This window comes from Schistocerca serialis, chromosome 2, assembly GCF_023864345.2.
Source record: "Schistocerca serialis cubense isolate TAMUIC-IGC-003099 chromosome 2, iqSchSeri2.2, whole genome shotgun sequence".
Lineage (NCBI taxonomy): Eukaryota > Metazoa > Arthropoda > Insecta > Orthoptera > Acrididae > Schistocerca > Schistocerca serialis.
This window is the reverse complement of record NC_064639.1, coordinates 887628664-887640199: the sequence shown is the minus strand read 5'-3', so window position 1 is coordinate 887640199 and position 11536 is coordinate 887628664. Positions and strand designations below refer to the sequence as shown.

At 39.7% G+C, this 11536-nt stretch overlaps 1 protein-coding gene across 2 annotated transcripts in view; it reads right to left on the bottom strand.

Annotated features, from left to right (window-relative positions):
* Positions 1-322: 322 nt before the first annotated feature.
* The window catches only part of LOC126458225 (zinc finger protein 853-like), a 39904-nt gene continuing 28690 nt past the window's right edge, over positions 323-11536 (bottom strand). For both annotated transcript variants that reach the window (XM_050095123.1, XM_050095122.1), the window contains exons 3-4: positions 8482-8610; positions 323-4367 (exon numbers count right to left, since the gene is read on the bottom strand). In XM_050095123.1, the coding sequence (XP_049951080.1) occupies positions 2299-4332 (2034 nt within the window). In that variant the 5' untranslated portion in view covers positions 4333-4367; positions 8482-8610 and the 3' untranslated portion in view covers positions 323-2298. The remainder of the gene's footprint in view (positions 4368-8481; positions 8611-11536) is intronic.

The window sequence follows — 11536 nt, the reverse complement described above, 5'->3', positions numbered from 1 at the left end:
TCTCTCTCTCTCTCTCTCTCTCTCTCACACACACACACACACACACACACACACAGGGAGAAAACTATTGACTTTTATTCAAAGTTTAAAGAAATCTATGGTATTAAAAGACTGGAAACAAAGAAATGTAATTACAACATAGCAATTGTGTGTAATCTTTTATGTGAAAATGACTAGCACAAAGAAACTGCCATGACAGCCTAATATGCATGGTCCATGATCTGTGCTAAAACAATGCACTGCCACTTCAAGCTTATGTAATGTACTATCCACCAAAATAAATTACATAGTGCAATGCTAACAAGGAAAAAACATTATCCAATAATTCAAAATACATCTATTTTGGTTTTAAACACAATTAGTAATGCAGTACAGTAATTGGTTTATTTTGAACAAAGGGTTACTTGATCTGATACAATGTGAAACTTAATACGCTGTGCTCTTTCAACTGGCTGAATCTCACTCTGTAACAACTCTCCTAGCCCTCAATTATATGTGTAAAAAACACCACTGATAAAGATTTGTGTATATATTTCAATAAAAATAATTTACAAAAGTGGAAACTATATAAGCATGTACAATTCATACTTGAAAATTATACACTCCATGTAGGCCACTATGTACAGGACATGCCTCAAAAATTCTATAAATAATATTTTTAGAACATTGGAGTACCTAGCCTTTCCCCGTAACACTAAAATGAAATCAGTAAGTTTCCATTGTATTTATATTTGAAATTTTTCAAGACAAAATAACAAGTAGTTCTGCAGTGATTTAAATAACATACAGGAATACACAAAGTAAAGAAACATAGACACACAGGTTAACATGAAGCTATGGGACATGCCAGACGATATATATAGTCAACAACAAGGTCCTCACATGTCTGATTTAAACAGATATTACTGAACACACATTGCTGTTTGTCAATCATTTATGTAAAGGATTTACCTTTTTGTCTGCTTCAGTGGGGTGACAGAAAGTAAAGAATTTTGAGACACAATCACTTTGCATCACAAACAGGTACAGTTTAAGATAATAGGTGCTGAGTGTGGTGTGTCTGTTGGCACAAAAGCTACTATTAACCATGATTCAAAATTAAAAGTAAAGTAAAAAGTGTCCGAGCAGTGTTATTTAATTTTTGCAAAATTTGGAAATAAAATATCAATAAATACTTTAAGTAGATGAAATAAGGAAAGAAACAGGATTTAGCTTTACAAAGAATCTTATGGAATGCAGTGTCATGAGGAGCAAACTCAATGACTTATTTAGAAGAAAACAGAGAGCAAATTTTCACTGTGAAGGATCCAAGGTAGCATAACGCATCGTAAAACACATAAATGTTATACTTCGTCTTTTTTGCAACAGTAGTAGTTTGCTTACAGACATCGGATTGATTTATATATCCCTGCCACCTGCCACTCAACTGTATTATCTGATGACTGAGACATATACTGTTCAATACCATACTTATGACTCTGTTTATTCAACAATATCAACATTCTACGTGGTATGGCATAAAACAAAACTTCTATGCATTAAGTGATCACACAAGATAAAGAAAATAAAGTATTAAAATGTACGACTAGGGTAGCAACTATGTATTCTGGACAGATCTTTGCTTTGGCAAATTCACTGTACAAGTATCTACCACTTAGATGTCTGTCGATTCCTGCCGTAGTACAATGAATGTACGAAGTAGGATTACACGGTGCTAAAAAATAAACACATTTTCACCAAATCCAATTTAATTCTTATATATATATATATATTATATATCTGTTTATTATTCTGGACTTGGCAGTTAACTATACACATCTGTGTTAACACTATCTGTAAAACAATGAAATATTCATAAAATAACAGGAAGTTACACTCCCTATCATAATATTCAAAAAGGGCTGTAAGCCCACTGTGATGTACAAAAAGATGTACTCCATAACATACCTGGTAATTACCATTTAGTTAGGATAATGTCCATATTCAACAATTATTTGCAGTAAGTTTTAATTTATAAATCATAGTGATCCCCCTCTCACACTGTTCGATCATTCTGAGCTCGGTATAAAATCATAAACCTGTACCACACACATAAAAGCTGTGTATATGATTTATCAAAAACAGTTCAACAGTAACTCTGCAGCACAAGTGATCACTATCCGTAAGCAACATATGCAAAAGTTAATAGAAGGTGCTAAATATTAGTATATACAGCTAAGAAAAGTACAATGGTCTCAGGAGTACTGTCCTCACCCAGCATATTCCCTTTAAGGCTAGAAAATTTGTGCTTCGATTTTTTCAGCGGTGATGCTGCAGCAGCATAGCACCTGTTTCTGCTGCAGTTGGTAAAACCACTGTTGCAACCATGGTAGCAGCAGGGGCATTGACTTGCTGAGCCTCATGGTCTGTTTGGTGCTGTTGGTGTTCCTGTTCTATCTGCTGAGGCTGTTGCTGTTGCTGTTGCTGTTGCTGCTGCTGCTGCTGCTGTTGTTGCTGTTGCTGCTGTTGCTGCTGCTGCTGCAATGGTTGTTGCTGCTGTGGCTGTGCCTGCTGTTGCTGCTGCTGCTGCTGTTGTTGTTGTTGTTGCTGCTGCTGCTGCTGGTGTTGCTGCTGCTGCTGCTGTTGCTGTAGCAGCTGCTGTTGGTTGTTAAGTTCCTCTTTCACGCGTTTTGTAAGATGGCTGCGTGCATGTTTTCGTAAGTGATCTTTTCTGTAGAAACCTTTACCACACTCTGGGCAAAGTTCTGTCTTTTCTCCTGAATGTATAACGAAATGAAGATTTAGATGCTCTTTACGTTTGAAGCCTTTAAGGCAAACAGAACAAACAAATGGACGATCTGGATTATGACCCAACTTGTGCCTCTCCAAATGTTCCTTCCGTTTTAAACCTGCACCACAAATATCGCAAATGAACCTCCGTTCTATCTTGTGCCCGACAAGATGCTGTTCTAACAGCTCTTTTTCGGGATATGCCATATGACACTCGGGGCAACAAAATAATGTCGTGCCGTCCAACGCAGTTGCAATGTGCACTTGACCTGGCCTGGGCCGCCGGGGTTTTGGAGGTTTTTTCTTATACTTTTTCTTTTTCTTTGTTTTTGTGTTTGTTGCAGGGGCAGATGGCTCCTCAACTGCTGCACCGTTCGCTACTTCGACAATCTCGGGGTTTGAAAGGGGGGATGATTCGATGGCTGCTTCCCGTTTTATCGTTTCGGCAGAAAATTTCAAGAAGTGGTGCAAACTTAGTGGAAGTGTCGATGCTGGGATACGTGACAAGTAGTCTGCCACTGTTGAACCTGGGGTTGCAATACTCTGCCATGCAGCTGGCATGGCAGCAACTGTAGCATGCTGAGCCCCATTACCATTAAAATCATCCTGAGAATCTTTATCATTTTCCGATTTAACAATAGCCAGTTGCAAAGTTTCCTTGCCTGGTTCCCCCTGTATCTTTTCAATTTCCATTGTGGCTATACCGTCACGCAAAATTAATTCTTGTGGAAGATGTGCTACAACAGCTACTGGGAAGGCCTGCTGGTGCTCCTCTGGCTTATCATCTGTTGCAACAGCAATTGTGTGTGTTTGGATCTGCTGATGATGATGCTGTTGCTGTTCTTGAGGATGCTGCTGTGGCTGCTGATGTTGATGTTGCTGCTGTTGGTGATGCTGTTGTTGTTGTTGCTGCTGCTGCTGCTGTTGTTGCTGTTGCTGTTGTTGCTGCTGCTGCTGTTGCTGCTGCTGCGACTGCTGCTGCTGTTCCTGTTGAGGTGTTTGTTGTTGCTGTTGCTGCTGCTGCAACGAAACCTGTGCTTGAGAGCTGTTATTGGAGGCATCTGATTCACTCTGTGGCTGAGCCGGTTGTGGTGTCACCTGAATGTGAGGATGCTGCACTTGCAACTGAACAATTTCACCACCTTGCTGTTGACCACATAATGTTAAAATCCCTTGTGAGAAAAGAGGAGATATATACTTGGGGCCCACATTACTAGCAGCACCATTAGCACCTAGCGTTGCGTTGGGGTTAACTACTTGAATGTGAACTGCTTGCTGTGGCTGTCCAGGTTCACCAGGCTTTCCAGCAATGCTGATAGGTAGGGTTATCAGTGCTTGCTGCGCCTGTGGATGCTGGCTGTTTATGGCACCTTGGGTTGTCAACGTAAAACCATTTGGATCAACAGGGCGCAAATAATGCACTGCACCATCACCACCACTAAAAACACCAAGAACTTGGCCACCAGCAGCAACATTGTGAGCAAGCTTTGCAGTGGCAACTTGATGAACAGTAGCTGTAGGAACTGATCCAGTGAATGGACTTCCAAATGGTGTGAAGTTCATTTTAGCTCTGTCAAAAAACTGTAAAATTACAGAACCTGCAAATAAGATAATGCACAGGATTAGAACACAAAATATACAAGAATTTTACTATTTTCTACATAATTTTCCACTGATGATTTTTGTCCCCTCCCCCCAAACAAACACACACACACACACACACACACACACACACACACACACACAAAATTTGTTGTGGAGAAACAACGTATGCATTAAAAGTTTTTTTCTGAATATGTAACAATTATTATTTACAAATGAAATTAGTTAAAAGTGATTGAAAAAAGTCTTGTTCACCACGGCATTTACAAGGTAATACTTCCTGTTCTTTCAAAAGTATTCTGTCCCAAGCTAAACACGGAAATCTTAACAACAGTGCTCAAACCAATTAGGAGACCGATACAGATATCTGATACATTTTGGATGGAATGATACATAAATTAAGAGAAAGGCAACCCCTCACCTATAGGAGACTTGTATGTGGTGCATACACATGCCTAACAGAAAACAGTGTTCCCTAGCTTTTGAGCTCTGGTTCTCCTTCTAGTAGAAAGTACACACATTCTGACATACACCTATGGAGACGCCCAAACACACTATGAAGACACAATTCCCACCTATGTAGTTTGGAGGAACTTGTGCTGTCAGAGAGTAACCAAATGGTGCATGTAATGAAGCAGCAGTTAAAGTAATTTGTGTTGTGGTGGGCAGCATGTTTGGCAGCTGGATGGTCAAATATGGATTTGGTCACACTTTGGTGGTGGAAATTTATGCAAGGAAACAGTACCTGCAGAATAGCGCATATATGTGGCTGCTTCCACATATGGCCCAATTTTTTTGGGTTTGGCCTTGGTTTTTTGGTGGTCATTTGCACAATTAGATAGTAATTGCAACATAGCTGATATATAACATGGCACTTTCACATGTGGTACTGCCTTTTATAGGATAGCAAATTCCTGAGACTGGAATGTGGTAGGAGGTGATGGGTGGGTGTATGGGACAGGTCTTGCACCTGGGTCATCCACAAAGGAATGACTAATGATGTGCAGGACTGGAGTAGGGCTAGATAAGGATATTCTGTACATTGGGTGAGTGGCTGAGCACTACCTTGGGTGATGTGGTTACTATTTTGCCTGGGATATCCCTTAACTCAGAGAACGATGAGAGATAGTCAAAGCCCTGGTGATGGTTGTACTTGAACTTTTCAACATCAGGGTGATACTGGATGATAACAGGAGTGATGGTTGGTGGCTGGTTAACACGTTTACTCATGAGAGAGGAGGATATGGCAGGGGAGATATGTTTATGGATGAGCAGGGTAAGACATTCCCTGTCAATAAAGGCTCTGGTCAGATTATCAGTATATTTCAAAAACTCCTGCTTTTCACTGCAGATACATTCACAGGTGGTGAGGTCGTAAGGAAGAGTCTTTTTGACATGGAACAGTTGACAGCTGTCGAGATACTATTGATGGCTAGTGTGGTGTATATGAACAGACATCTTCATGGAGCCTTCTGAGAGGTTGAGATTGTCATCTAGGAAGGTAGCTCATTGAGTTGTCCTTGGCATGTGTCCATAACATGAAAATGACATCAATTAATCTGAGGCTGACAAGGGATTTTAAGTACTGAGTGGATATAAAGGATTTCTCCACACGGCCCATAAATAAGTTGGTGTAGGATGGTACCATGTGACTACTCATGGCAGCAACACAGATTTATTTATAGATTTGGCCTTCAAAAGTGAAATACTTGTGGGTCCACATCTGTTTTGCAAAGAGGATTTGGAAAGAGGTAAAGGCTCTGGTATAAGGAGGAAGCTGGGAAAGATAGTGTTCATGGTTGCAAGGTCCTTGGCACCCTCTTAGAACTCCTTTTGTCTTTTTGAGCAGCCACTGAGTCATCTGTCTTTCCCACTCTTGCCTTGTACTACTCTGTTATTCACTCCTTGCCCTGTGTGTCCTTCCCTAACCCCTCCTCACACCCATCAGCTCAGGCAACCGAGCTCAACAATTGATAATCAATAATTAAAGTCATCACAGCCACAAAAATGTGCATTTGTGTGTCTATGTGTGAATGTGTGTACTTCTTACTACATAAAGAGCCAGAGCTTGAAAGCCAGTGAACAGTTTTCTTTTACGTTTGTCTTTGTGTCAAACATCTGTCTGCTATAAGTGTCTCGTTGCCTTTCCCCTATTTTAAATAATGTTGAGATGAATGTTGTGACGTGGTCAATTTAAGGGTACTCACTGCTTGGTATTGCTACAGGATCAGGAAAAGTCATCTCCACTCGCCTAGATGCATAACCCGACGTATCGACATATTAGTAGTGTGACATGCCCAAATCTCCAAAAGTATGGTAGAAGCTAGTCAGTTGCAGGCAGAGATAGCAAATGACATTTGAGCTTCCAAAGTATAATTTCACAGGTGATCAGTGAGGAGCTTAGGTCATGGTCAAATAAAGGTCTAACATAACTTTAACTCTGTTGACTTCGATTTGGATAAAAGTCCAGTTGCCTGGAAATTAATTATTGCATTCACACAATGGGATATTGGCATATACAACATGAATATCAGCACCACATCTTCGATAAGCCAGTCCATTTACAGACTGATGTCTCTTGCTCAAGGTCATCACAGGAGGTAGCAGACTATTACTCAATTGTAGGAAACAGAACGCAGAATATCACAGAAAATGCTCATTTTTATTTTTGTGAAGCTAACTTCTATGCACATGGCTTCGGTGTGTATCCCATTAATTTCATATCATACCATCTTAGTACATAAAAGATGATGGACAGAGGAACATTTTGGGTAGGGATATACTGAATGAAGCCGTATTTTATTCTTTGAAAAGTCACAGTTAAGTACTGCTGGGTGAGGTGTGAGACCAAGGTACTACTGAGCTGTGATGTATGCTGGCGGCATGGACCACCAGTCATAACTTTATTCGGACAGCTATGCCTGGCTCCAGAGAGACCACTTGATGGTTTGATGTTGTCAGGAGATGTCCTTCCAGTGCTATGGTCACAGCAATATCATTTCACCCCCGCTGGAAATGTCAGGGATTCACTTGTAAGACGTACTGCAAGAACATCCCATAACTTTGTACAGTATCCACACTTGACACACCCATATGGAGCATGAAATAACCCACACATTTTGCCTAACTTGCACCTTACAACATGCCAAATATTTCAAAGATTTACTAATTGGAGAATTCTGTTTTCTTGAGCAGCACTAAATACATAGATTTTAATAACCTGTAACTGGGTTAGGGATTGTCCCTGGTAACGATTATGCAGGCAGGATAAAAACACCATCATATTGTCCTTTTGTGTCTTTTACAACTTGGTGTGAAGTCTGATCATGTATGAATAGAGGCTTGAATTAACTTTAAATTTGTTGTCTTTAATGTGACAGATGCCTCAAAATCTAAATCACAATGTTCTAAAATTGGCTGAGTGGCGTACATATACCAGAGCTCAAGACTGCTTTTCTGTAGGAGCAGCAAAAATCACTCAGGAAGTCAATGATAATCTAACTGAAGCAGGGTTGGTCATTTGTAATGGCCACATATACAATGTTATGGAACTGTAACAGTTCCTTCTCCATTTTATTGTTATTACACTACTCTACAATTTGTCAGTCACAGCTCCAAACATACGGACAAGATTTTATGTAGCCTCCAACAGTACATTCTATAACAGTATAAGTTATCCAAAAGTATATCCTTCTACGGATGTCTCCTAATAACTCTGATGAATGTCTATACATCTGCATTGCTACAAAGGCACTGCTTATATTCTAATGGCAAAAGCAAACTTCACTAAATATTATATGACAGTAAAATGTTTTATAAAAGTAAACTACACAAACACCTCAAACAACTGGTGCAACAAGAATGAAAAACAGAACTATAACAAGAGCTAAACAAGTACAGCTCGCTTTGAGCATTAATTAACCTACAATACGGCAATCAAGAAATGACTGAATGAATGGTTATCTGAAAGGTATTTTTGCAGCTGGTGGGTATGAAATCTGAACAGGCTATTTTAGTTCTGGAATTAATAAATGAAAAGTGAAGATTGACGCAATTCAAGAAAGAATAATGTGAAAGTGCACAAAAAGTAACAATCAGAAATATACATACAACAGATTCATTCACAGCACTTGTCAGGGACTACGGCTGGCAGCCTTGCAGTCTGGACAGCCTGAACGATCAGAATCTAATGCCCCAAAAGACATTCCGCTCCTTTGAAAACGTTCTGTCGGTTAAGTCCTGCAAATGAGAAGTAATATGTATGAAAAACAAGGCACATAATGACATTCCAAAAGCAAATTCATGATGTATCAGAATGAAATACGTCATGATGTATCAGAATGAAAACTAAAACCTAAAATAGTTCATAGCTAAGAAGACAACACTGTGGTTCCAGACATATTCATAAAAATCAGTCAGGGAACAAATAATTAAAAAACTGAAAATATGGCATAAAAAGGGCCTTAATAAGGTAACAAAGCTTCAGTTAGCAAAGTAATTCACCGAAAAAATTGCACCTGCAAAGGTCCCGCAATTTTCTGTCACAAGTTGGAACACAAAATTAATTTATGTGCAGAAAAATTCCCCAACACAATTTCATAACATACATGAAATGAACAGAAAAGCACTAAAATAATTAACAACAATAAACAGTAATTATTTGCCGTTGCTAGCTGCAACAGGCAGAAGGTGTGCTTTGTTGGTGCTGCACATTTTTCTAGATTTTGACTGACAAGGGGAAGGCCTCAGACCCGGCCAACTGATTCGGCTCAAATTTGGCAGGTCGCTTTTGTGCAACCTGAAACCAAGGAATGTAAGATATTTTGGGTCAACACCCCCGCGGTTTTGAGAAAATCACCCCTAAAGGTTATGATAAGCAATCGACACAAAATTGGCGGAATCAATAGATAATTGTAAACAGAGAATTTTTCATCATCAGGTATGGGGTCCGAAAACGCATACTTTTCCAGAAATCGAGGTCAGAAATTTTTACAACTGCCGCTTCTGTACCCACATGGTAAACGCTTTTCACCGACAGTACCGATAGCTCAACGGCGAAGGTAACTGACTGGGAGTCGGAGATCCGTAGCGGATGTTGTTCTTTTTGTTTGTGTTTTTCCGTATCTCACTTGATAGGGATAGGAGGGTTAATAAGGTAAGTAAATCAATAAGGAATGATAAAAAAAAGGTAAGCAAATAAATTTCTCAAACCTCTTGGGATAGTAAACAACTGAAATGTTACTCCAGGTCACTTTAGAATGGCTCTTCCAGTCACTGTTACGTGTCCTCACTTTTCTTCGAACAACTAGATGGATGGTACTTGTCACATAAACATTTGAAAAAAATATACTCACAGCACCAAGAACATCTAATGAATGCAATCTTCCGACAGCTATACTGTTTCTCCCAAAGAGTTGGCGGAAAACAAACTTGGTTTACATTTAAAAATATGTCTTTTTCGGGAATTAATTTTGATGCGTACTACGCATACGATATCATTACCTGAAAAATCGGGCTGAAGGTTGGTTATGAATTATGCTGTGAATAGTTATTGTATCCGTGCGGTTGTGCAATACCCGCTGGGTTTCCAGAAGCACACTGGAATTCTGAAGCCTGGAAAAAAAGTTTCTAACCTGGCAATAGAAATAAACATCACACGGCTGCCACAAAGGTATGCAGTTTGGCGGTATTACTTTTATTGTGCACGTCGGCTGACCCTCGCCATGTATAAACATTGGGTCATATATTGTAGTATTAATTTGTCCTCCCCAGGAATCCAATATTAGACAACACTTGTTATCAGAAACGTATGGTTTTAAAACATTCTCAAGAAATGTTCTGTAAATCCCATTCTTCAGTTTCCCGGTTTTGGAGCAGGTAATGTAAACATTTTTCAACGACTCGGTTAAACAATTAACCTCTTCTATAACCCGAGGACCAAATGTAACATTCGTTTCTTGTAAACACAGGAAAACCTTAGGCAACACTTTTCCAGAGGCTGTGATGGCATATTGCGCCGTGTACGAATGTGTTAGTTTGTTTTTAATATCAACTGCGACAAGAGTTCGTTTTTCTCCCTTATGTGATAACGTGCGTCGAATGTTCACCCGATAATCGCATCCTGTTTGATCGGCGTTGATCATGTAATCGCAATTAAAACCGGTCATAAGTGACGCCATTTGCGTGCTGAAAACAGCAGCCACTTTCTGTATATCTTCTATATTTTGTACCTCCTTATGAGAGACGTATTTAGTTGACGAATTTTATACTCCAATTTGAAATTTCTTGCCCAAGATAATGATGCAGCAAATGTAAAATCCTTGTTGGCCGTACATTGAAGAGCTGTACCTGCAGCCAACACCTGAAGTATTCCCGTTGTTACATTCTTGTTACGACAACGAGATTCGACAAATCGGTCCTATGTCCACTTATTTATCGCCTGGTATTTGTCGTATCTTGTCCCTCCTTTAACGATATCACTTTCCCACAATTTCAAGTCCTTCTTCCTTTTCAGGGGTGTTGTTGCTCCATTCTTTTGCAGTGTTCGTAAGTTCAAATTTGGATGATTCCTGGCTAGCACTACCGAATTTACTTTTACTTCAAGGGATATAGAGCCATAGTTCGATCGTTTGGTAACCAGTTCGTAATACTCATCGGGAACAGATGAAGCTCATACTCCCTATGACATGGAGATTTCCAAATTGTTATGGCCATTTTGCGATTCACTAGTCGGGATATCTTCCACTGAGTCACCTTCTGCTTCGTCTTCATGGTATAATACTTCAGTATCAACAAAAGTCATTTCGTTCGTCCGCTCCAAAAATCGCTTGACGATAGCCGTTCCTATCAGTCTGGAATGCCGAGCAACAGAACTGCCAGCTTCCGGTAGTGCATTGATAATGCATCTGTCTTGCATCACTTTTACAAACCAAAACACAGCGTCGGTAACTTCCCGCTTGCCATCGTCTGTGACAGGCTCCCAACTATATACTACAGCGCTAGTCGAAGGGTGTACATCCTCCATTATTCAGATTATGTACCCGAAGATATGACACAACAAACAATAACTAATTACTATGGCATAAACAGACGAGATAATTACTACAAACTACATACAGCACTCGTCATATGTTACAGAAGAACACTGTATTCATTCACAAAACGT